Source organism: Gilbertella persicaria (genome assembly GCF_025201335.1).
Source record: "Gilbertella persicaria strain CBS 190.32 chromosome Unknown B0P05scaffold_36, whole genome shotgun sequence".
Classification (NCBI taxonomy): Eukaryota; Fungi; Mucoromycota; class Mucoromycetes; order Mucorales; family Choanephoraceae; genus Gilbertella; species Gilbertella persicaria.
In genome coordinates this window covers 98,187-122,658 of record NW_026251997.1, presented here as the reverse complement: position 1 = coordinate 122,658, position 24,472 = coordinate 98,187, and the positions used below count along the sequence as shown (strand labels likewise).

The window sequence follows — 24,472 nt, the reverse complement described above, 5'->3', positions numbered from 1 at the left end:
GAACATATTGTTGAAATACATTTCAAAAAAAAAAAAAAACTTTCTATATGTACAGTAACGGATTGCCTTTTATAGACTGTGACAAATTCAAAATAAACATATTCGGTAGAGTCGCTTGCCGAACTCGGGCTGATACCCTCTCCTTATCACACAATGAACAGCCACTTGTGATATTTCCTTAAACTTCTATTAACTTATTGAATGATTTACAAATTTGATAATTCATAACGTGTTACAGTCACATAAAAAAGTACATATTGACATTTATTGTTCAACGAGTTTAGTAAATTATTACATGTCTCCCTTTTTTTTTTTTTTTTTTTTTTTTTTTTTTGAGTTCATTGTCTTTCTTGTTAGTGTAATTTAATCGTATACCCAATTTCCTGGACGATACGATGTGAAATTTGTAATATCTTAGGTTGCTACTCAAGTTTAACATGACCCAAGATCTATCTTGACTATGTTTGTTTTTCATTTCAAGACCTTGCACACCTTGGATTTCAAAAATAGCCAGCTAGTAAACTTATAATCAAGAAAATGCTTCTCTTTTTCTTTGTTTCTGTATGTGGTCATGTTAATAGACAGTGTTTAAATGAATGATATAATTTATTAGTGATGGCAAAGGCGTCTTTCGAATGCAGCATTACTGGCACTGATGTGTCTTCAACTGAGAGAGGGGAAGGGGAGAGGCAAAAATGACTGTTGCTTAGAGCAAGTAGACTGCTTCTCATTCTTTGAAGATGATCACCTCACAATTTTTGCACATTGAATACTATCCGAGTACTGAACCATGCAACTAGAATACTACAGTTATCTAAAAAAAAAAAAAAGGATGTTTATAGCACTTTTTAATTTTGAAAGTATTTTATAGACTTCATTTTGGTCAAAAAATAAGAAATGCATCAAATTGACTTGGCATTCAAGTTTCTTTGGGCTACCAGTTTTTTTTTTTCTGAGCGAAAACTTTTTTGGTGGTACTCTACATGACTGCTTATTCGTTCAATTCATAGTTTCGTGCAGCTTGATACTCTGACTTTCAATCACTCGTAAGCAGTCCTTTCTTTTTTTTAATGGAATAAAGCGTGTGTTTCTTTCTTTTACTTGTATACAGCCATGTTCCAACGAACGACTTTACCGCTTCACGCAGCGCCAAGTGAAGCTTCGTCACTCAAACAACGAAACTTGACACTGGCTGATATTCAGTCGGATACGCTTTCCAAGATCGCCAAGAAGCATTTTGAAAGCAAGTTTGATCCTAACGTCGTCGAGAATATTTATACACAAGAACTCGAAGCTTCCAACTTTAGTTTTCAGAAAATCATGTTGCTAGAATTCACTCAATACTTAGAAAAGGTAAGCAGACAGTGATACAACAAACATTGACGCGTTTTATGTGTTAGTATCTCTGGCCTCATTATAGCCAAAAAGCTTCTTTACACCATATTGTATCTATTTGTTTGATTGTGAATGAAAAAGCACGCCAACATATTTCAGCCTGGGGTAATTATCTAGACATGCATGATGGAATGACTTATATAATCATAGGCGCGTTTGGACAAGATACTGAAAAGTTTTCGAGTTTCTTTAGACGAGTAACACAACTAGTAGAATCAGAACAATCTCCTTTTATCACTAGACAATTGCTCGTCTTCTTGATCCATTGTTTCCAAAGTTTTGAAAATGACCTTGTTCGTACTGAATGTCTAAAGCTTGTCACCATTGGTATCTGGATACATTTAGCCCATCAAGAAAGAAAACAACAGTTATTCAACAAGTATCCTGCTCTTTTGAAATTATGGAATTCTAGCAACAAAAAGCTCAATGCTGCAGGTAATTCAGTTTTTAAGAAAGATGAGCAATGTACTTAATGTTAATCTAGATGAAGCAACAAGACAACAATTGGAATTTGAAAGAAATTGGTTAAGCAACTTATTACAGAAATACGTTCAATCTATTTATCAAATCCCAGCAGAAGGAGAAGGTATGTCTTTGTAACACCTTTTATTTTTTTTTTCTTTTACTCACATAAGTTATCAAGTCGACCAAGAAACGCTCAAGATCAATGAACGCTTTTTGGAGTTCTTTATTGATTTAGAAGCTCAATTACCCACTCGTCGTTTCTTCAACACTTTGTTAGATGATCATCATATTATTGTATTGACTCAGATGGCACCTTTCCAACAACGGCAAGACAAAGATGTTGATTTACTCAAGAAGCTTTCTACAACACTTGCTTTTTATGCTAAATTTGAAATCAACGATCAAACGGGTATTGCATTAACGGATATAGAAATGACAGAAGCACACTGTCAGCAATTATTACATTTGCAGGTAAGAAACCCCCTCATCCATCAGGCGAAAGAAAAAACCCTTTCCTTAACTCTATTTGTTTAGCGTACGGCTTTTGTATCCTTTAGAAAAGAAATCACAGAGTTACCTTTGGCCAACTTGGGTTCAATTGAAACCCGTCAAGATTTACTATGGCATTTTGAACCATTATCCAAAGACGTACTTGTTCGTTTATGCGACACACTTTATGTTCGTAGTTCACCACTTATAAGTTCCTTGGAGATTGACACCAAAGACCTTTTGATCAATGTATTGATTGACAAGTATCAAAAGCGTATCAGCCAAGTACAGAAAATCAACAGCCAACCATTGTATCCTGACGAAGAGACTTTGTTTAATGATCATTTGGTGCAATCTCAATTCTACACAGGCGATCGTCCTTTGGCTTTGCCTAAGCTCAACCTTCAGTTTTTGACATTACATGATTACCTCTTGAGAAACTTTACTCTGTTTCGATTAGAGAGCTCTTATGAAATCCGTCAAGATATTGAAGACGTAGTGAAGCGTATGGCTCCTCGTTTGACTTATCCTGAACGCAAAACTGAATTTGCTGGTTGGGCTCGTATGGCTGTACCCATTGATGAGTTTACCATGGTCGAAGTTGGACAGCCTAATCTAGGTGAAGAAAAGCCCTCTTGTGTCTTGGCTGATGTAAGTTGAGTTTGAATAGCATCCACTTGTTGCTGATGTTATATCTCTATAGATAAGTTTCCAAGTGGGTAATTTTACAAACACAATTCGTCATGAATGGGATAGTTTACGCAAACACGATGTTCTGTTCTTGTTGACTATTGAGGCTACAGAGAACTCTACAGAGAAATTGAAAGACGAAGAGGACTTTAGAGAACATTATGGTATTCGCTATGTTCGTGGTTGTGAAGTGGTTGAAGTATTAGGTTCTGATGGTAAGCAACTAGCTCCTAGGATGAATGTTTATATATGTGATAGGACGATCTATGGATGATGGATCTCGACCTACATTTGAAGAAAAGAACAACAAATGGAAAGGCACCGAGAGAAAGATTCGTGTTGAATTAGATGCCAGTCAATACAAGGTAACGTTTCTTCTCAAATATATATATATATAGACTCACTCTTGTTAGATGGACATGAATAAACCTAACGATATCTATCAATCCTTTAATATTCTCGTCCGCAGAAAACCACAAGAAAATAACTTCAAGTCTGTTTTGGAAACCATTCGCGACTTGATGCAAAGTGATCTTGTTGTGCCTGACTGGCTTCAAAAAGTGTTTTTAGGTTACGGTGATCCTTCCAGTGCTCATTATGCCAAGATGCCTAACCGTGAGCGAGAAATCAATTTCCATGATACTTTCCTTGACTGGCATCATTTAAAAGAAAGCTTCCCTCAGAGAGATCTTTCGATTGCTGCTGGTGAGTCTGTGGATCCACCTTATATTGTTACTTTAGTCGATAACCCTATGGACATCAAACCTACAAAGAAATCGAAAAAGAACAAACCACAAGAAACAAAGCGAGAGACATTTGATATCTCTACTTTCCAAATACCCAATATGGGTCCTTATCCTCAAGACGAGCCTAAAAAGAACCAAATCAGATTTACACCTGTCCAGATTGAATCGATCTATTCAGGTATGAATCACGGCTTGACGATGGTTGTCGGTCCTCCTGGTACGGGTAAGACAGACGTAGCTGTTCAGACCATTGCCAATCTTTACCGTAACCATCCTGAACAACATACTCTGATTGTGACACACAGCAATCAGGCCTTAAACCAGATCTTTGAAAAGATGGTCGAACTCGATGTAGATCCTAGACACCTTGTTCGCCTTGGTCACGGTGAAGAAGAGTTAAATACCGAATTCAATTTTAGCAAATACGGACGTGTGGCATCTGCTCTTGAGCGTCGTCTTGAACTATTGGCTCAAGTAGACCGTCTTTCTCAATCCTTGGCTATCCCTGGCGAACATGGTGCTACTTGCGAAACTGCTGGTTACTTTTACCATATTCATATCGTGCCTCGTTGGGATACTTTTATGGAAGCTGTCTCTCAAGAGGATATGACAGTGGAACAGATACGCGATCAATTCCCTTTCCCTCAATTCTTTGCCAATGCACCCAAGCCTATCTTTACAGATACAATGACACCTGCTGAAGCTCTGGAACATGCCACTGGTTGTTATCGACACTTGCAAGCCATTTTCACCGAATTAGAAGACATTCGACCCTTTGAACTCTTACAGACAGGATCCGATCGTGCTAATTATCTCTTGACAAAAGAAGCCAAGATCATTGCCATGACATGTACTCATGCTGCACTCAAGCGACGTGAACTTGTGCAACTCAAGTTCAAATACGACAACATTATTATTGAAGAAGCAGCACAAATCTTGGAAGTTGAGACATTCATCCCACTCTTGTTGCAAGAGCCTGAGGATGGCAAGAATCGATTGAAGCGTGTCATGTTGATTGGCGATCATCATCAATTACCTCCTGTGGTTAAGAATGCTGCTTTCCAGCAATACGGCAATATGGAACAAAGCATGTTTGCTCGTTTTGTTCGACTGGGTGTTCCTACACTTCAGTTAGACAAACAAGGCCGTGCTCGCCCTTCACTTGCTAAACTTTACCAATGGCGTTATGATCATCTAGACAATCTGGAGCGAGTCCAACTGGACGAATACACAAGAGCCAATGCCGGGTTCACGTATGACTATCAACTTGTCCATGTGGATACCTACCAAGGTGAATCAGAACCTGTGCCTTTCTTTTACCAGAATTTGGGTGAAGCAGAATATGTTGTGGCTGTCTATCAATACATGCGCCTGATTGGCTATCCTGCAGAAAAGATCTCCATCCTGACAACCTATAATGGTCAAAAGGCCTTGATTAATGATGTGTTGGAGCGTCGTTGTGGATGGAATCCATTCTTTGGTCAACCTATCGTGAACACGGTGGATAAGTATCAGGGACAACAAAACGATTGTAAGTGTTCGAATGGTTATTCTGTATACTGATGGTTAGGTAGATATCTTATTGTCGCTTGTCAGAACAAAGGCTGTAGGCCATATTCGTGACGTACGTCGATTGATTGTAGCCATGTCCCGAGCCAAATTAGGTCTCTATGTGTTTTGCAACAAAGATTTGTTTATAAACTGTGTTGAACTAGAACCTGTCTTTAGATTGCTCAACAGTCGACCTAGTACATTACAAATTCAACACGATGAGCGATATCCTGTCGAACGCGACATTGACGATTTAGGCAAGACAGTCGAGATTGCGAATGTAGAGGACATGGGCAACTTGGTCTATAAACTAAGTCAGGAACAATTAGAATCCATGCGCCAACAAGAAGCAGAAAGACTTGCACAAGAGGAAGAATACATGATGGAAGATTAAATAAAGTTTATTTCTTGACGCCAATCACATAGTGATTGTCTCGATCATAACCTGCAGTTTCAATGATAACACCTTCTACTTGTTCAAATAAGGCGTCTAGTTCTCCTTGTTTAAATAAGTGGTAGTATCGATGATACACATTTTCTTCTGACACTTGTTCTGTCGCTTGTCCCTTTTTTGGTGTGAGCTTCCATGGCACAAAGACATCTTGTTGCCCAGGTTCAAAATTACGTTTGCTAAACTTGGTTTGTTCTAAAGCCCAAACAAACACAAGTACTTTGCCTCCAGGCCGAACAATTTTGAATAAATCTTTGACAGCCTGTAGTCTTCTCTCAGGGCTAGCAAAATGGTGAATGACAGCAATAGAAATAGCAAAGTCCTAATCATGAAACATAAGTCATTGCTTGACATCAACACTTACAAATGAATGATCTCGATAAGGTAGATTTAAACCGTCCGCTACCAAGCCTTCAAGGCCACGATCGTATACAATCTTGATCAAGTTTGAGCTTCTGTCGGATCCCAAGATCATCAAGTTAGGATTGACGCCCATGTATTTACCGTTACCACAACCCACATCAGCACCTAAACTACCAGGCTTCAGGCTATTTAAAAAGTTCTCGACGACAGGCCATGGTTTATATCGAGTATCACTAAAATGATTGGCAATGACTTCATAGACTTCATGTACGTTTTTTTGTTCGTAGTCCGTCTGATTCTCTGTAGGTGTTGTTACTGCTACTGGTTGAGGTTTATTGGCCATGAAGAGGAGAATAGAGAGGAAAAGAATTTTTTATTTTTATTTTTATTTTTATTTTATTTTATTTTATTTTATTTTTGTGGTGGGTTTCGTAGTTTTTGTTTATCACCAGGACGAAGCCAAGTACCGTTTGTTTCTCTAGAAAGAAAAAAAAAAGAAAATGAATGATATATTCCAATCACAAGTTGCTTACTGTTCATATTCTTGAAGAAGAGGTTTAAAAACATAGATGCCAGTACCTACACCGACACCTACTGCAATCGCAAGTTGAGTAAGTTTGGTCGAAATCATCAGAACGAAAGAAAGATGAAATATGATTCTGAACAGTCACTATTCTTTTTTTTTTTTTTTTTTTTTATCTTGAGCATTGATCCATGCAAATGAACGGCTAGACGCTTATGATGTAGTGATAGACATCAGAAGATAAATTGAACTTCTTTGTTAAAAAATTACAGCATTTACCAACGAAGGATGAAATAAAGTCTTCGTCTACAGATAGACTATCATTTACCCTTACAGCAATAGGGAGTCACTGTTTAAACTACAAAAACCATGTTGACCTGTCAAATTTTTTTTTTCTTTTTTCTTTTTTTTTTCTATAGTATGGCTTTATTAGAGACATTACAACAACCACAAGAACCTATACCCACTATCACACCACCCGAGAAGAAAGGCCTATTCGAAAGCGTTACTTCGAACCCTTTGTTCTCGGCAGGTTTTGGATTGATAGGTGTAGGAGCAGGACTTTCTCTTTTACGTAAAGGAACTACATTAGGTGCCAGTGCACTACGACGACGATTGCTCGTCACACTCGAGATCCCCTCCAAGGACAAATCGTATCTATGGTTCTTGCAATGGATGTCACAAAATGCACCTAAGCGACATGTACAACACTTGGCTGTCGAAACGAGTTATAAACAACACGATAATGGTAGTGTGACGACTAAATTTGGCCTTGTTCCAGGCCCTGGCACACATTTCTTCAAGTATCGCAATATTTGGATGCAAGTCCAACGTCAAAGGGATGGCAAAATGATGGATTTGACGACGGGATCGCCATGGGAAACGATCACCATCACCACATTAAGCCGAGATCGAGGTATTTTCAAGACATTGTTGCATGAGGCTCAAGAGATGGCACTTAAGAAACAAGAGGGCAAGACGGTATTATATACATCTTATGGTCCTGAATGGAGACCATTTGGTATGCCTAGAAGAAGACGTATGCTAGACTCTGTTATTTTAGATAAAGGCATTAAAGACAGAATCGTAAAGGATGTCAAGGCATTTATTAGTAACGGTAAATGGTACAACGAAAGAGGTATTCCTTATAGAAGAGGGTATTTGTTATATGGTCCTCCTGGATCAGGCAAAAGTAGTTTTATTCAAGCCTTGGCTGTAAGTTGATTTTATTTTAACTATTAGGGTACTTATATTTTTTTTTTGGGGGGAATAGGGTGAATTGGAATACAATATTTGTATTTTGAATTTATCAGAAAGAGGATTGACAGATGACCGATTAAACCATTTACTAAGCAATGTTCCCGAGCGTAGTATTATGTTGTTGGAAGATATTGATGCAGCCTTTACAAAGCGAGCTCAATCAGACAACCAAGGCTATCAATCCATGATTACCTTCAGCGGTCTCTTAAACGCACTTGACGGTGTAGCATCAGCAGAAGAACGTATTGTCTTCTTAACGACCAATCATGTAGAGAGCCTAGATCCAGCCTTGATTCGACCCGGCAGAGTGGATCTAAAAGAATATCTCGGAAATGCTACAGAATACCAAATTCGCAAGATGTTTTTACGATTCTATGATGATAAGCAATTAGCAGAAGCCTTTATCAAAAAGACACATGGCAAGAATATCAGTACAGCCAGTCTACAAGGACATTTTGTGTATTATAAAGATAGACCACACGAAGCTGTTGAACAAGCTGATTCTTTATGGAAGTCATTGTGACACTTTTTAGAATAAAAAATCATCATGCATCAAGCTTAGAGAAACTTTTTTTTAAAATTCCGAACTAATTTTTTAATTTTTTTCATTCTTTTTTTTTTTTTGGGTTTATTTCGCTTCGCCTTAAAAAAAAAGATATGGAAGAGCCTAGTGCCAACTATACTTGGATATTACTTGTGGGTGTTGTTGTGTTTCTCTTTGTTGTAATAGTCTTGTTGTGTTTTACAAAGGCTAGTGGAGAACGTTTGTTTTATTCTGAAGACTCTATTTACGAAGAGACGATCGTAGAGACACCAGCACTTTTGGCCAGTCTATCAGAAGACGCACGTATCAGTTATGAACAAGCAAAAAGTAAATAACACGAATCCATACAGACTCTGATTTGATACTAACCTATGCTAGTCTTTCAACAGAGACATCCACCCGAAAGTATACCCACTGATATTACACTATCACAATATGTCAGCATACAAGAAAAAGGAGTATCAGCCTTTGAGTTTGAATGGGAGATGGAAACACAGAGTTTTGTGTCTGCAAGGACGGAAATTCAATTCTTTGCTGGTGAATGTTGTGTTCAGACCAACCTACCTCTGCCAAGGAACCAAGAAGTCTATTACTGGGAAGCCAAAATATTTGAAAAGCCTAGGACGACCATGGTCTCTGTCGGTGTAGCCACTAAGCCATATCCTTATTGGCGACTACCAGGCTGGAATCGACATTCGATAGGCTATTTTAGTCATACAGGTCATAAGCATTTCAACAACCCGTTTGTTGGAAGACCTTATGGTTATCCTTATGAAGAAGGCGATGTCATTGGTGTTGGCTATCGTCATCGTACAGGCACCATCTTTTTCACACGAAATGGACGCAAGTTGGACGAAGCTTGTTTTGGGTTACGGTATAATCTGTTTCCTACGATTGGAGCGAATGGTCCGTGCCAAATTCATGTGAATCTTGGTCAAAGAGGGTTTGTATTTGTGGAAGCCAACGTCAAGAAATGGGGATTGGCTCCTGTACAAGGCACGTTAGCACCTCCGCCTGCTTATGGCTTTGAGGCTGGATCCTTATTACTGGAAAGAGGAAGGATGGGCGAAACAAGTCATTTATTAGCACAACCCCAAAGAAACTATCATACGACGCATCCTATACCCTCTGATGATGATGATGATAACATGCCATTAAGTCAAGTCCCTATACCTCAAATGCCTCTTTGTTCTCCACCTTCTTATTCCACATTTCCAAAATCTTCTTTATTAGCCAGAAGAATGCAACAAGAAGAAGAAAGCCAATAAATTTTATTTAACAACACCCATTATTTTGTTGTTGTTGTTGTTGTTGTTCTAAACGAACTGTGTTTTGTTCATGAACAATACTTTCAGCATGTTCTTCTTCAAGCTTTAAAATGGCTGAAACTAAATAGCGAGCAGCTTCTTCAATTTGACTGTTATCTTTAGCAGACGTTTCGAACCTAATCACTATAAGTAAGCCAAGTGATGAAGATGATGTTACCATTGAATAAAGCCATGATCTTGACAGAATTGGTCTAGTTCAGTTGGATTGGCATGTTGTCCATGTCCTTCTTGAATCAAATCAGCCTATTTTGGGTCCCTTAATATCATACAGTGATTGACTTTAGATTTTACCTTATTGGCCATCAAAATAACAGGAATTTGTCCTCCTCCCCAAGCATCTGGTAATGCCACTTTGGTATCAATATCATTTTTCCATTTCGTAACACCCTCAAATGTCTGTGGTCGACTGATATCATACACTACAATAGCACCAAGGGCTTCTTTATAATACACGCGAGTCATATTACCAAATCTTTCTTGTCCAGCAATATCCCATAACTGAAGTCGAACAATCAAATCATTTTCCCATTGAATCACTTTCAGAGCAAAGTCTACACCAATCTATTGTGATGATGAGTACATGGAGCTCATTGTCTTATCTTACAGTAGACTTATAGTTGCTTGAAAATATATTATGAACATAACGACGTATAATCGACGTCTTTCCTGTTCCTAAATCACCCACAACAAGTATTTTGTATAAATATTCTCTCATCTCTGCCTAAATAAATAAACAAAAAGAGAGAATCAATCACACTTTCATGGCATGCCTTACTTTACCATCTTGATAAAAATAAATAAAGAAAAAAAAAAAATACAGAAAACAACCAGTCTGTGATGAAATAAAGAGACGGAGTGATGAAACAGTCAAGGTCATTTTTTCACCTGACACTTTTTATTATTATTATTGTTAGTGCTCTATTTTGGTATCTTTTCCTACAATATAAAATATGCGACCCCAAACGCGTTGAATCATTTCATTTGCCTGTTGCTATAAGACTATATTGATCAAAAGTTAACTTACCATTGTTTTCTTCATCACACCTAATTTGGCACCCATCTGTAAAGACATGTTTTTTAATTCAGCAGCAATGACCAGCACTACTTCCTAATCAAACTGTCAATGGACATCACATCATATGTATTTTACTTTGTCTCTTTTGATCTCCTCACTGTGTGTGCCTATGGCTGCATCCAGCATAGCAACCCGTATATAGCATTCTTCATAATCCATCTCTTTAGGTCGATTGATAAAAAACCCTTGAGGGTGTGTAAAGATATGTCCTACTTGCTTAATAATTGACTGATTTGTCAAGATATAATCCACACTGCCCGGTACTTCTTGCTCAAGACACCGTTCAAGACAGACAAGACCCAAGATACGTCGAAGATAACGAGAGCGTTCATAAATTGTCTTGATCGAATCAAACAAATAAAACTGGTGTCGCCTTGAATGCACAAGGTCGCAGACATCATTAGCAATCGCCTTGAGTTCTGTTTCCCAAGTGATATAGTCCATAGCAAATAGACAGTTATCGATCGCTGCCTGAATATCTTGCATGATCAGATAACCTGCCTTGTCCAATGAGATTTGAAGTAGGAGTCTGACAATGTATCGAATCTGATAAGCTGTATAGGCTTTCGACCATAATCGAATCGAGAAACTAAAGGCTTTGATCGCCCATCCCAGTTGAGATAAAGGTAAATGAGGCGTCGATGTGTGCGTATTATTGAGTGAGTCCATGATGGTGTCTGTTTCTAGCATGTCAGAAGCACCATAGGCTATCAAGACAGACTTGAATGTCTCGAGATCAATAAACCGTTGCTTGTAAATATGAGCTAGTTTTGTATCCACTCGACTTCCAGGCAGTGACCACAACACAAACAAGGTCTCGAACGCATTCTTGGCTGCTTTTTTATTTTGCTCTAGTCCAATCACACGAAATAACCATTGATAGACATAGTTGGGGCATTTCCATCCAGCATCATACCATTCTTTCATACAGGCAGATTGTAACAAGAACGCTCTTCCTTTTGATGTCGCTGATAGTTCAGAAATATGAATCTCTTTTTGGCCATGGCCTAATTCTTTTGATATCAAAATAGGTTCTGGCATTTGGGCAGAGTGTGTAAAAAAGGCTCGGTAGCGAAGATGATCAGAGGTATGATGTTGTTGTTGTTCATGTTGCATACGTTGAATGACCATCTCGATATTCTCTTGTTGATCTTGATCTAGATAAGCTCTGGCTGCTTCTACTGTCTCGCTTATCTGATCTTTATCTTCTGCTTTTTGTTGTTCTGTATGAATATTCATGATAAGTTCATCATTGAATTCCATCGTATGTATCTTTGGTTCATCTTCTTCAAATGCATCTTTATCCTGCATGTCATATTCTACTGTAAATTCACCTCTTTTTCTTTCTCGTCCATATCTCGGTTTAGTTTATCAAATAACTTGGTCCGTATCAGTCTCTCCTATGATTTCTGTTTGATTGAACTTACTCCTTGTAACTTGGTATCTGTTTCTACTTTTTTTCTTTTTTATTGACTAAACACTCAATAGAAGCAGGACTATAGTTCTCTTCATGCTCCTCTTCGTCATTCGTAGGTGCCTTTTGGCGTAAACGACGTGTTCGTTTAGGCAACTTGAATCCGTTTGGAGGCATAAAGAAGAATTAAAAAAAATTTTTTTTTTTAGAAAGCATCCTAAATCACTAGGAAGGGTCTTTTTTAAAACTCAGATTTTTTTTTATTGTTGAATAGGTGTATCATAATATAATAGACTATCTTCTTCTTCATTATCATCTTGAATATAAAAAGCTTTTGTATCTTGAGATATGCGTTCTTGATCCAATGAGTCAAAACAGTTATCTAACCAAATCTCCTCTTCTTCACTGTCTTCTTCCTCCATCATCCTATGTTGCTGAGTTAATGCAGAAATCAATGCATTTCGAATCAGGACAAAAGAGGATAAACTTGATTTATGTATATCAAAATGTTCAAGTTTTTTAAAGCAAAGTCGTGTCAAATAAGTACTCATGATGATGATGATAATAATAAAGAAAATAAAGAAAAGAGAGAGAGAAAAAAAAGAAGAGAGAAATTTAAATAGATTTCATCGCATTGACCCCATGATTGAACCCATCCTTTTCTTTTGTTCTCCCATGATATTTTCTTTTATTGTCAATTAAACACTATCAATACGGTTAAAGGAATTACCACCGCGAGGTTTATCATTCAATTTCGGATTGTTTTTAGCAAGGATATCTAAAAGCATACATAAGAGACAAGAAGATCAAACGAAATGAGTTACCTTTATCATTGCGTGCATGATCAAATGTACAGTCATGCTTGTCTGGATAACGATGTGTATCACAAAAGACATAATCACATCTACATTTGTTGGTCAATTGTTTAGTAAGAGGAATCTACATATATGTAAATGAGCAAAGTGATGTTTGGATTCATGTCATACCTTTGAACGACATGTTAAACAACGTCCTTTGTTCTTTTGTGTAGGTTTTGGTTCTTGTTTGGGTTGTATGCTTGTGTCTGGTTCATTTTTCAATATGGGTGCTACTTGTTCTTCTTTTGTGTCTACTGTGTCTTTTGCCTCTCTTTCTTGTGGTGTTGTCAGGAGATCTTGTAAGGATAAGTAACTCATTCAGATGATGTAGAATACCTTTTTTATTCCGTTCATCGTGTTCTTTGAAGCACTTGCTACACATATTGTTGTATATTTTACTTCCATAAAACCCACAACCAGCAGTACAAGGTGAAGGTGCTTCAGGTGTATTGTTGTCTTCCATTGTTGTATAAAAGAAAGAAAGAAAAAAAAAAAAAAGAAAAGAAAAATAGAGAGTATACGTAATAAGGGAGAATAGGCTGTCCAATGTCTTGCACGTGAGCAAAAAAAAAAAAAAAAAAAAAAAAAAAAAAAAAAAAAAAAAAAACCCTAAAGACACACTTGTTTTCCATCATAAAAGTGACTTATAAACAATATCTGATAATCTAAGCTCAACTGCGGTTATTTCTTATACCGCAGCTCAAGTGTTATAAACGGGAAATAATCCGATGTCTTTCGATGATTGGGGGAATTGTACAACATAGTACAAAAAGGTACCGTGAGATATAATTTTCGTGAGGATGAAAGCTGTGGATTTCCTTTTATGTCCAGTGTCTCCTTTTTAAGTAGTCAAGGTGAAAAAGAAGTAAGCGAAAAGAAGAAAACAAGAAAGACACGGAATAAAACAAAGATTTTAGGCAATTGTTTAATTTGAGTCATCTTTAATAAAAATTCAAAATGATTCTAAAATCTGAGCTTTTTTTTATTGGTATTTACAACTTGTCCAATCAAAACATCTCAAATGACTCATGAACAATCGTACTTTCCCCTATTTTTTATATTCCTCTTTCCCTTTCTTTCTTTTTCTCTCTCTCTCTTTCTCTCTTTCTTTCCCTTTCTTTCCCTTTCTTTCTTTTTAAACTCTATCTATTCATTTACCTTGTTCATACTATTATTTTAACTAATATCTAACATTTTATTTTATCCCATTGTATATCATTATTTTCAGTTTATCATGATTTCCATTCTTATTTTTGTTTAAATTGAAGCTTGAATTTATTTATTTTCAAGACTCAATTATATTTTAAACAAAAAACAAACTAAAGAGAGAAAAAAAAAAAGAGAGAAACAACCCATGACTCACACTACCATGTCCGCAGTTGCGCAGTCCAATGATAACACAATTGCTCATCCTCAACTCATTTCATTTCTGATGAACCAAGCCCTTCAGACTCAACTTGGCAAACAACAACAACAAAAATCATATGTCAGTGCACTTGTTGGTAAGATCCCCAAAACCAAACAAAAAAAAAAAAATTTTTTTTTCTGTATCTGATATAACTCTTCTCCTAGATGTTACAGTCCAAGTGATTGCTTCTATTTGGCCTAATTCTATCAGTTCCCCTCATGCTGGCAATCACAAACCTATTGCCGACTTGAATACATTTCTTCATCATATCCTCAAGCATTCTCGTACCACACATTCAACCCTTCAGCTTGCTATCTTTTATCTTTTTCGTATTCGCTCACGTGTCCAAGAAAAGAAGAATGACGATGCCTATGTCTCTTGTGGAAGACGCATGTTCCTTGCTGCCCTTATCTCAGCCCACAAATACCTTCAAGACAAGACATACAAAAACTCTGCTTGGTCTAAAGTCAGTGGATTAAATGTACAAGAAATCAACCATGCTGAAAAAGTCATGTTACAACTCTTGGATTATCGTCTGTTTGTAAACAAAAATACCTATGATCAATGGATCCTTATGCTACAGACACATCTCAAAGTCAATTCTTTCACTTTTTATGGTCATGAACATCAAGTTCAGATTCAGAAACAACAGCAACAACAGCAACAAGAGAAATTAAACTTGTTGAAAAAAGCACAACAAAGTTTACCTTCCCCTCCTTTAGATGATGCTTCTTATTTACCTGAATCTCCTAAAAAGAGAAAACATTGTTTTTCTGATGAAAAGCAAATCAAGAAAACTTGTCTTTAATCTAATTTCATTTTGTGTATATTCTTTCTTTTCTCTCTCTCTCTTTTTTTTTTGTATATTTTCATATCGCATTTTTCACTAATAAATTTTTTTTTTTTTTTTTGGAATTCCGGTGGATGACTCATGAGTAACTTTACAATTCAGCTAAAGGACTAGCAAGTTTAAAGTGCTATTTTCGCTTTTAAGTGTATAAATATTATACAAAAAGAAAAAAAAGAAAGTTTCGATAAAGCCAATTCTTTTTGTTATTCTGTAAACAATAAATAGTAAGATGATAAGAGAGCAATCAAAAGGTTTAGTTATCTGTTAGTTATCGACATTTCTAGCTCAAGCCCAATAAATAACCATACTACTAACATCTTTGATACTGTCATACTAGTCTTGGCTTATGCCTCTTAATTTAAAGTAGCTCTAATGGTCCGAGAATCCTGATCTATTTTCTTGAACAAAGGTAGCTGCACTCTTTTGAGTTTATTCAGTTAAAATCTACTTGATTGACCAACACTTCACATAACATAACTTTGTTTCTTTAAAACAGTAAACTACTGTAAGGTTTATTCTATATGGGTGAAGGCTATACCCTGCCACCAAGACTAGCTTCCGATGCATTGCAGCCATTACTGCCTGCTGCTGAAATTCCTCTCGACGAATTCTTACATCTCTTCAGTATTGTAGCACGAACAATGCGAACAAATAACATTCACTGTGAGTTGAGTACCAAGAAAAGACCAAACCTCAATGCACTGAAGGCCAAGTCTCTCAAGAGTAGTGTTTAAGAGGTTTCTTTGCTGAAATAGACACGTTGAGTAATTTAGAACTACGAGGATCTGCAAACCGATTGGCACATAATAACAACCTGTCATTTATGGGAATAAAGGATACCAAGACTTTGTTGAACAAAGCTTTGATGTCACTACTCAATCTATTAGAGATTCTCTCTCTCTCTCTCTGGAATTTCACAGCTATTTTTTCAAGACACTCTCTCCTTTTTCAAAGCTAATATCAGTCAATCCAATGCTGATTTCATCAACAAGACAACATCCTTCTGCACAAGAAGCAATGCATTGGCTGAACACACCGCGCCATTAGCAGAAAGTAAGTACTTCTTTTATATTAAAGAGTGACTACTAAAAATTAAGTTTCCAGCGACTCATTTGTTTACTCCCTATCACAATGAGTGATGTCATTCTTTGTATGTTTTTAGTGTTTACCACATGGTCAAATGCAAACCACCAAACAAGAATAGCAATCATCACACAAATACCTAAGCACAAAAAGAAACAACACCATTTTTTCTGGTGAGATCAGTATATATGTATGATGGGAGTTCCATTTACTGTGCGTGTTGACCGAGCAGTGGCAATGGCTTTTGTCAAAAAGACATTGCCTTGTTCTATATCATTCGATGTTGTATTGGCATGATGTTCAACCACATCAAGTGTCGCTTGTTGTTGTTCTACCATCATTTGCATATCCATAAACAATTGATGTAATTCCTAATAGACGATCAATCTACATACATAACAACACTCAACTGAATTACAATAATGGTTTTCTCAATATGCTTAATATCGTCATGTCGTTTTGTCACTTCAGATAACACCGCTTTGGATTGAGCCTGTTTTCCTGCTGTCATCAACTAGGAGAAGGAATAAGAAAGATAATTGGATATATAGACACTTACTGATTGAGTAAAGATCTGAGGTGGTCGATCACTTTCCATCAGTTCATCGACTTCATCTTGTGTGGCATCAGGCTTCACAATCCGAATCTGTCGTTCTATTCTCTGTCTGTATTTCAATTGATAATTTCTTTCTACATCTTGATACCGTTGAATGGTATCTAAAAACCGTTTTCTCAAAGCAGCAGTCTAGACTATGTTTAGCTCTCTCTCTCTTTATGCATATTATATAGGCTCTACCTGAGATTGACGCATGTTTCTATCGGCATCTTCGACTAACGAACGATTGGCTTGTTCCAAAGCTAATTCCTTATTCAATCTGACTCCATAATGTCTTATGCTTTACCTTGAATGCCTTGTTTTAAGGTCATGTTCAATTGTTGTGTCGTTGCTTTTGCTTGTTCTAATTCCATTGCTGTCTGTCTGGATTGTTGTTCATTCAGGCTTGTTAATGCTGTATGATGCAAGTTTCCGATTTGATCAATATGATAATTGATGGCATCAATGTCACTTTTTAATTTATCCAACTGAATGCTTTTATGTGAGTATGTCTTTAAAGAAGGACTATTTTACTTGGTTGAAGAAGCTGGGCGTTGTCAACATGCCTTGTTGTTGTGTTTGCATTTCATAGGCACTTTAACTTATAAGCAACAATGATAACATACAATTTTTTTTTTTTTTTACCTAGGCAATGTCTATGATTCATGTCAATGCTTGTCTATCAATGTATATACTTACACCATCCTGCTGTAATTCTGCTGTTCGATCTCTACTAAATGAAAATGACATATACAAAAAGAAACAAGGAAAAAAAAAACGGGGATTTTTTTTTTTTTTTTTTTTTTTTTTTTTTTGAATTAGGAATGTCGTCAACAGTTTATTATTGTTGTTTAATCAATGATGTGGTAAACACCCTTTTGAATTTGACCTTCACCCTTTTCATAAGGAAGATCAAAGACAGCATTACTACGGAATCTTCTCAAGAATTGAATAGCGACTGTTTCTAATTCAGTAGGGTTGATGTACAAGTCTTCAAAAGTATAAGCACCAGGTGTAATCTTATCATCCAATGTCATCTATGGTATTGTGAGTTTTCAATGGAGACGATGAAAGGGGGGACTTACTCTTTCAATCAAGTCAGGACTGACCATTTGGTTGTAAGGTAACTTGTCCAATAAAGTAGCAATGGCCCTAATATATAACTAAGTACATACATATAATAAACAGATACTTACTTGAAGACAGGTGTAGGAGCACTACGGATAGGAAGAGGCTTCATGGAAATTTCACGAGCAAGTTCAAAGATTTGCTTGACAGTGTATTCCTTAGGGCCGTAAAGTTCATAAGTCTTGCCCATAGTGGATTCAGCAGTCAACATGACTTCAAGAGCATGAGCAACATCAATGGCCTAAAAGAATGGATTAGCAACTGGTATCAATCCATTTTCTCTCTCTTTTTTTTTTTATACTTGCAGAAACAGGACGAATCTTAGTGTTGCCTTCATTGACATAGTATTGCCAACCGTCACCTTCTATTGATCTTGTTTAGATACAGATATATATATATATATATATATATATAACTTACCACCAATTCTGTTCAAGAAACGATCTTCATGACCCCACATTGTACCAGGACGAACAATGGTGGCATCAGGAATGACTTCACGAACAGCCTTTTCACCCAAAGCCTATATGATCATGATCAATAGCCTATTCAAATACATCAATATTTACCTTGGAACGAAGGAATCTAGAAGTAGAATCTTCAGAAGCACTCAAGGCAGACACTTGAACAAATCGAGCAACACCATTTTCAGCACAAGCTTCAGCAATGCTACGAGCACCATCCACATGAACAGCATCAAAAGTAAAGTTCCTAAATGACATAAGCAACAAAAAAAGATGAAAGGAAAGGCTACTTACTTTGTTTCATAGTCACGACCGATCAAGTTGTAAACAATGTCAGAGTGACGAACACATTCGTTCAATCGATCCTTGTTCTTCAAGTCAAATTCCAAAGGAACAATTTGACCTAAATCACCAGTGACCTTGAGATGTCTAGCTTCGTCAGGGTCACGGTAAGCAACAACGACTTGTGTACCTTGTCTAGCTAATACAACAGTCAGTTCATGTCAGATGCCATACACTACTTTACCAAGTCGGTTAACAACATAACGACCCAAAAAACCAGTACAACCAAAGACAGTAGCAATATGGCCATTGGTGGTTGATCTAAGATTGTCAATCCCGTTTCGCATCTTACTGGACTTACCTGCCACCCAAACCATGCTTGATCATGGGTTGACCTGTTTTTTTTCTTAAAGTCAAATCATGCATAGAGCGCTAGAATATAGTTAGGTGAGTCGATGTTCAATGGCATGGTTATGTATTACAGTTTGAGAAACAGCTCTGGTAAGCACATGGATGCCTATCAAACACATTAACACAATGTTGACATTCTGATTGCTTTACGTTTAGCAGCAGTTGAAGAAAGCATTTTCTTTTTTTTTCTGAGGAGGGGGGTTAAGAATTAATGTAAACGAAAGAGTGCTTGTAAAAGAAAAGAAAAGAAAAAGATAAACAAATTTTTATAGAGGATAGCCTATACCCCGCTTCACTTGCTTTATTCATTCAACGTACGGAGTTTGAACAAGAAGGGGGAAAAGCTGACGTCAATCAATTCTCTTTAGAAACATTGGACAATTGACTTAGACGACGTTGACGCGCACGTTCAGCAACCACAGCCACCCCAGGGAACGAATCACGACGATGATCCCAAGCGTGATGGTCTTGTTGATGAATTACATGTTGTTGTAACTTGGGTCCTTCCACTAATCCAGCAACCCCCACTTTATCTTGTGCTGTCATGTCCTTGAGATCTTGTCCGCCTTGACTTTTGGGTGCATATTTACGCAAGGCATTCAATTCTTCCATCAGAGTTTCATAGCGATAGGTCAAACGAATGTTTGGTACATTGGTCTTGCCCATATCATTGCCCTGAACCCCTGGTTGCGTATACGTCTTACCAATCCAATGGCGCTTGATCTTGTCTTCCCAGCCACACTGCAAGACAGAATTGCGTGCTAACTCACACATGTCGGTCGATGAAAACTTCCAGATCTGAGCAGCCACGCTGTATTCTTCAATCAAGGGTTCACGCGTAAAATGAAACTGCAGAGGATCATCGGTACTGAGCGAGATGTTGAGTCCACGCTGAAAGAACTCAGGCAATGGGTTACGTTCATACGTCAGGAACAAGGCATTGTTAGAAAGAGGTGACATGGCAATCCCAATCTGAGCCAAGTAATACAGGTATTGTAAGGCAGGCACTTTGCGAAGTAGGATGCCGTGACTAATGCCTTGAGCTGTCAAAAAGGCAGCAGTCAAATGATCTGTATCACCTGCTTCGCCACAGTGAGGTCTTAGCACAAACGTATTGAACCCACGTTCGTGTCGCCAGTGGTTGAGGGAGGCCAGATTCGAGTAAAGGTAGTACAGGTAGTAGCTGTAAGGCGGATTGGCTGTGCTAGTCCAGTCTTTGGGCAGAGGTAATTCATGGTACCCGCTGCGTTCTATTTTGGACTCGTCATCTACGGAATCAAACCCTACGACACGCTGTAAGAAAATATAGAGTTCAGGATGTGCGTTGGGATCTTGTGTGACTTCAAAAAGAGGTTCAAACAAGTTACGAATAATGTCGCCAAAATGCTGAACATGACCCGACGCTTTATAGACATTGTACAGGCGAGGGACTTGCACTAACCAGCGGACGTTAGGCGAGAACAGTTTGTTATGGACAACCCATTTAGCCAGCTTGTCCCATTCGTCCAAGGAGCGTCCATACACAGACACACGGTATTCTGCCATTTGGTATTTGCTTGACTCCAAGTCAGACACGACTTCGCGTGTGATTTCAGCTAGATATCTACCCTGAATGTAATTATCGGTCTTCATAAAGATCTCTCTTAGTCTACTTTCACCAATAGGGTTGTATTTCAAGTTGAACTTGTCAAATCGATGAAAAGAGTCTTTGTGAGCATGCATATCTAGTGTATCAATACTGAGATCATAAGCGGTTAAGCCCAAACTGTCAAAGACACCTTGAAGTGTGAGATGATCATGATCACGGTAAATGACTACATCCTATAGAGTGTGTATCAGTCGTATTTCCTTTCATGCCAGACTTACATCTGGGGATTTCTTCATTTTCGACTTGATAAAGCGAAGCATATGCTTTTGATTCATACAGCTTGAATGATGAACGTGAGTATCTACTTTACGCACGTTGTAAAAGTCACGATGAGGTACACATTTAGAATCAGATAGTTCTTGAAATTCGTTCAGGAGAATGTACATTTGCCATTTCGAGTCAAGATAACGCAGTCTTCGAAAAGCAAAACTTTTAGCAGGTCCATCACTGATGGCTGTCAAGACAGTGTCAAGATCCTCATAAAAGTCTTTACAGGCAATGATATCATAAGCTGGGTCTCTGTTCTCTTTGTCTATGCCAACGCGTCAATCACCATGTCAAAACGGCCATGTATTTTTTACCTTCTTGAGACCGATAGACATGATAAAATCCATCTGAACCTACTCCGAATATATACTGACAAACTCAACAAAGTCATTCATATCAACTTACCTCATGTGGTTTGGGTAGTTGAATATGCGCCATGTCGAAATCCATACCTACAGCAGCTGCAGGATCTGATTTTCTTATCTTCTCTTTTTGTTTACGCTTAGCAAGTTCTTCAGCGGGAGGTAGTGGCCAAGAAGGAGGCGGAGGCGGAGGATAGATTTCCCAATCGTCGCGGTTTTTGGGGTTATCTTCAAATCGTTGTTTGGATTTGGTCATGTATTTCTCACGTAAGTTGAGGCATGTTTGAAACGTATTATAGAGCTCACGCAACTCAGCAGTAATGCCTTCGTCTATATATAAGTTGAGTATGAGATACGATATGGTTTGTTTTTCTTGCCTTTTAGCGTATTGGGTGGTGTATCAATCACAGCGGCAGTCAAAGGAACCGAAGGTAAATGCATGAAATCTTCTTCCCCAAGAACAGAGCCTGGAGGAGACTTACTTTTACTAAGACCTGTTTGACCAAAGTATCGACTGTCGTGCTAGTAAATGTCAATGAGTAACAAACTAGCATAGGTCCTTATGTTACGTCTTGAATAGCCTTTAAATGGTGGTAATCGAAAAAGGGAGTATCTTGTTCGTGGTCTTCAAAGGACATGATAAGAGTGAAAAGAAAAGGCGTCTCCACGGATGACTGCATAAACATCGTGTTATTGAGTCTCCTCTTTAAAAGTGACTTCACGTTCACATCACAGTGAAGAGGAGGTCGGATTTAAAGATTTTATAATTACCAGAGTATGATCGAGGAGCCCGGCGACAATGTTATGTAACAATTGTTTACATCTGTCAAGACAGTTTCATTATGATGCCTGAAAGAACTAATAAAACAGCGTCTGATGAGACACTCAAAGGCTACTTCAAAAACCAGTTTCCTAGTGACCATACTAAAGGTGTGTCTTATGTCTATGCATCAAAAGAGATAGGCTGATATTTTAACGTTCATTTGAATGTTGATTGACAACTCAAAATTACTAATTCAAAACTCCTTAAAAAATAAGGTCACTGTGGATCGTGTGTACTATAGCGGCGAAAAGAATTGTAAGGAATAGAGTGCGGACAACAGGTCATCCTCAACCGAGAAGCTTTTAAAAGGCATCTTATTAAGAATAAAAACAATGCCATTCTTTGTTATAAAAGAAAAAAAACTATAAAATCTTGCAATATTTTTCTATTGCAACCATTAAATCCGATCTTCTCTACCTGGTACTCTGCGGATTTCAGTTAAGACATGTCCCGTAGGAGGTTGTTTTTTCAGAAAAAGGATACAGATGAGTATCCTCTTTCAATGATGATATGATCAACAAGCTATGAACTATGGATTGAGGGCATTGTCCATAAATGCTGAGATAGCACTGATGACTGTATGGAAGGCTGCTCTTGCAGAGGACGAATCTACAATTGTCTTAGTTTCTTGCATAATTATATCCATCCTTCAATGAATTTCGCGCAAGGTTGTAGAGTGTCACTGCTGTTTCTTTCTACAGGATGGTGTGAGTATTTATTGAATTTGAAGGTTAGGTTATTATAATAGCTGGAACAATGTTCGTACAAGGTGGAGACTCACATTTACGAGACCCTAACTGCCCTAAACCTGGTGTGCATCAACTAAGGTCAGATGAAACATTACTTCCATCCTTTATCATTGGCACCATCAACGCAGGAAAACGAAAAGCAGCAACAACGGACACAAACAAACTCCAAGTCAGGGAAACCCCAAGCAAGAAAACACATAGAAGGGAGACTTGCGTATGTGCATAATAATTGACCAGCCAAAGGAGGAAACGGAAATGAATGGAGATGACTACACGCTTACGAGCCTCACCATTGGTAATAAGGAAAGATGTGTTTTGATAACAGTATAGCCGTGAGAGCAATGGATATAAAAAGTACAAAAACATGTGTTAGTATTGTAATATTTGATAGTTAACATATGAAATGAGCAATACAACAGGCAATCTCTACATAAATAGGTTTCAGCCGACGTACGAACAAGATTGCTGTAAGCCGGTCTACTAGGTATTTGTGCAGGAATTATATTCGAGGAGAGCGATACGATCAAGTCATAAAGGTACAATTGAGTATAACGATTGGGGCGTTACTCTATCATACAGAGAGTTTATCTGGTCCAGCCATTAGGTCTCTGCAGAGCAAGCAAGCAAGATGAGAGCGATACGATCCAGTTGTAAAGGTACAATCCTGCGTACCAAGTAACCCTATTGTATTGTCTTTCATTTATCAATAAGTATACAAGTAAGGCAAAAAATAGTCTCCCTTTAAAAAAACGTAAATAGTGTATTAGACCGATGATAGCTCATAACTGTAACGTCAATTAACTATGGCGTCGCGAACTTTGTCCCGTTTTTTAGCGCTCTTTTCTCTTACTTTATTAACAGATGTCAGGTTAAAAATTATGTTTTATTGAATAAACAATTATATGGGCTACTCTATGGAGCATAATACCGAATTGTATGAAGCCGAGACAGAAAGAGTAATGTATATTTGCATGATTCCAGAGGCATGACTTACGGCTGGGAACTTTGATAATCACTTACCACCGTGGCAGCACAGAGGGAAAACTTGACAGGAATAGGTCGTCTACAACGAGACCAGAGGAGGGAGCCAACGATCACCAGGATCTTGATCAGGGCGGATATTTGCAAGAGGATGCACAAGTACATCAATTGCATACAGTAATTGAAGCAGCGCCGATCAAAAAGAAGGAGGACCAGAGGAAGCCTTAGTTGGCAGTTGATTCAGAGCATAATCAAGACGATGAACACTAG

At 37.7% G+C, this 24,472-nt stretch overlaps 13 protein-coding genes across 13 annotated transcripts; 4 read left to right on the top strand and 9 right to left on the bottom strand.

Annotated features, from left to right (window-relative positions):
- Positions 1-1,023: 1,023 nt before the first annotated feature.
- On the top strand, positions 1,024-5,756 carry B0P05DRAFT_639637 (intron-binding protein aquarius). The gene is made up of 10 exons (XM_051583723.1): positions 1,024-1,353; positions 1,401-1,500; positions 1,546-1,830; positions 1,880-1,981; positions 2,039-2,331; positions 2,395-3,000; positions 3,053-3,254; positions 3,298-3,404; positions 3,453-5,316; positions 5,360-5,756. Exons 1-10 carry the CDS (start codon positions 1,114-1,116, stop codon positions 5,728-5,730), a joined length of 4,170 nt encoding a protein of 1,389 aa, XP_051432324.1. The 5' UTR covers positions 1,024-1,113; the 3' UTR covers positions 5,731-5,756.
- Positions 5,757-6,509, bottom strand: B0P05DRAFT_552458 (uncharacterized protein). Its single transcript, XM_051579471.1, has one exon. The coding sequence runs from the start codon at positions 6,491-6,493 to the stop codon at positions 6,128-6,130; it is 366 nt and encodes a 121-aa protein (XP_051432323.1). The 5' UTR covers positions 6,494-6,509; the 3' UTR covers positions 5,757-6,127.
- B0P05DRAFT_552457 (uncharacterized protein) lies at positions 6,505-6,817 on the bottom strand. The gene is made up of 2 exons (XM_051579470.1): positions 6,684-6,817; positions 6,505-6,628 (listed from the first exon to the last, which is right to left on the bottom strand). The coding sequence occupies exons 1-2, from the start codon at positions 6,779-6,781 to the stop codon at positions 6,562-6,564; spliced, it is 165 nt and encodes a 54-aa protein (XP_051432322.1). The 5' UTR covers positions 6,782-6,817; the 3' UTR covers positions 6,505-6,561.
- A 22-nt stretch (positions 6,818-6,839) lies between these two features.
- On the top strand, positions 6,840-8,497 carry B0P05DRAFT_552455 (BCS1 N terminal-domain-containing protein). Its single transcript, XM_051579469.1, has 2 exons — positions 6,840-7,888; positions 7,947-8,497. Exons 1-2 carry the CDS (start codon positions 7,043-7,045, stop codon positions 8,454-8,456), a joined length of 1,356 nt encoding a protein of 451 aa, XP_051432321.1. The 5' UTR covers positions 6,840-7,042; the 3' UTR covers positions 8,457-8,497.
- A 351-nt stretch (positions 8,498-8,848) lies between these two features.
- Positions 8,849-9,745, top strand: B0P05DRAFT_475223 (concanavalin A-like lectin/glucanase domain-containing protein; the record flags this gene model as incomplete). Its single annotated transcript, XM_051574827.1, has 1 exon — positions 8,849-9,745. The coding sequence occupies one exon, from the start codon at positions 8,849-8,851 to the stop codon at positions 9,743-9,745; it is 897 nt and encodes a 298-aa protein (XP_051432320.1).
- B0P05DRAFT_552447 (P-loop containing nucleoside triphosphate hydrolase protein) lies at positions 9,711-10,618 on the bottom strand. The gene is made up of 4 exons (XM_051579468.1): positions 10,410-10,618; positions 10,097-10,366; positions 9,963-10,048; positions 9,711-9,921 (listed from the first exon to the last, which is right to left on the bottom strand). Exons 1-4 carry the CDS (start codon positions 10,518-10,520, stop codon positions 9,753-9,755), a joined length of 636 nt encoding a protein of 211 aa, XP_051432319.1. The 5' UTR covers positions 10,521-10,618; the 3' UTR covers positions 9,711-9,752.
- Positions 10,619-10,664: 46 nt separating this feature from the next.
- B0P05DRAFT_552445 (uncharacterized protein) lies at positions 10,665-12,482 on the bottom strand. Its single transcript, XM_051579467.1, has 5 exons — positions 12,308-12,482; positions 11,999-12,259; positions 10,956-11,944; positions 10,830-10,913; positions 10,665-10,790 (listed from the first exon to the last, which is right to left on the bottom strand). The coding sequence occupies exons 2-5, from the start codon at positions 12,189-12,191 to the stop codon at positions 10,716-10,718; spliced, it is 1,341 nt and encodes a 446-aa protein (XP_051432318.1). The 5' UTR covers positions 12,192-12,259; positions 12,308-12,482; the 3' UTR covers positions 10,665-10,715.
- A 49-nt stretch (positions 12,483-12,531) lies between these two features.
- B0P05DRAFT_639631 (uncharacterized protein) lies at positions 12,532-12,938 on the bottom strand (the record flags this gene model as incomplete). Its single annotated transcript, XM_051583722.1, has 2 exons — positions 12,532-12,720; positions 12,934-12,938. The coding sequence occupies 2 exons, from the start codon at positions 12,936-12,938 to the stop codon at positions 12,555-12,557; spliced, it is 171 nt and encodes a 56-aa protein (XP_051432317.1). The 3' UTR covers positions 12,532-12,554.
- Positions 12,858-13,648, bottom strand: B0P05DRAFT_552437 (uncharacterized protein). The gene is made up of 4 exons (XM_051579466.1): positions 13,488-13,648; positions 13,281-13,447; positions 13,119-13,233; positions 12,858-13,072 (listed from the first exon to the last, which is right to left on the bottom strand). The coding sequence occupies exons 1-4, from the start codon at positions 13,612-13,614 to the stop codon at positions 12,993-12,995; spliced, it is 489 nt and encodes a 162-aa protein (XP_051432316.1). The 5' UTR covers positions 13,615-13,648; the 3' UTR covers positions 12,858-12,992.
- A 591-nt stretch (positions 13,649-14,239) lies between these two features.
- On the top strand, positions 14,240-15,447 carry B0P05DRAFT_552436 (cyclin-domain-containing protein). The gene is made up of 2 exons (XM_051579465.1): positions 14,240-14,653; positions 14,724-15,447. The coding sequence occupies exons 1-2, from the start codon at positions 14,506-14,508 to the stop codon at positions 15,365-15,367; spliced, it is 792 nt and encodes a 263-aa protein (XP_051432315.1). The 5' UTR covers positions 14,240-14,505; the 3' UTR covers positions 15,368-15,447.
- Positions 15,448-16,487: 1,040 nt separating this feature from the next.
- Positions 16,488-17,862, bottom strand: B0P05DRAFT_552427 (t-SNARE). Its single transcript, XM_051579464.1, has 10 exons — positions 17,787-17,862; positions 17,733-17,743; positions 17,622-17,682; positions 17,395-17,575; positions 17,289-17,350; positions 17,052-17,237; positions 16,911-17,006; positions 16,705-16,863; positions 16,579-16,662; positions 16,488-16,532 (listed from the first exon to the last, which is right to left on the bottom strand). The coding sequence occupies exons 1-10, from the start codon at positions 17,835-17,837 to the stop codon at positions 16,518-16,520; spliced, it is 906 nt and encodes a 301-aa protein (XP_051432314.1). The 5' UTR covers positions 17,838-17,862; the 3' UTR covers positions 16,488-16,517.
- A 29-nt stretch (positions 17,863-17,891) lies between these two features.
- Positions 17,892-19,462, bottom strand: B0P05DRAFT_552414 (uncharacterized protein). Its single transcript, XM_051579463.1, has 9 exons — positions 19,323-19,462; positions 19,206-19,282; positions 18,974-19,160; positions 18,785-18,926; positions 18,636-18,738; positions 18,521-18,579; positions 18,284-18,456; positions 18,173-18,239; positions 17,892-18,124 (listed from the first exon to the last, which is right to left on the bottom strand). The coding sequence occupies exons 1-9, from the start codon at positions 19,385-19,387 to the stop codon at positions 17,939-17,941; spliced, it is 1,059 nt and encodes a 352-aa protein (XP_051432313.1). The 5' UTR covers positions 19,388-19,462; the 3' UTR covers positions 17,892-17,938.
- Positions 19,463-19,642: 180 nt separating this feature from the next.
- Positions 19,643-22,323, bottom strand: B0P05DRAFT_552404 (uncharacterized protein). The gene is made up of 6 exons (XM_051579462.1): positions 22,219-22,323; positions 22,027-22,171; positions 21,693-21,979; positions 21,602-21,656; positions 21,239-21,552; positions 19,643-21,193 (listed from the first exon to the last, which is right to left on the bottom strand). The coding sequence occupies exons 1-6, from the start codon at positions 22,285-22,287 to the stop codon at positions 19,727-19,729; spliced, it is 2,337 nt and encodes a 778-aa protein (XP_051432312.1). The 5' UTR covers positions 22,288-22,323; the 3' UTR covers positions 19,643-19,726.
- Positions 22,324-24,472: the final 2,149 nt, after the last annotated feature.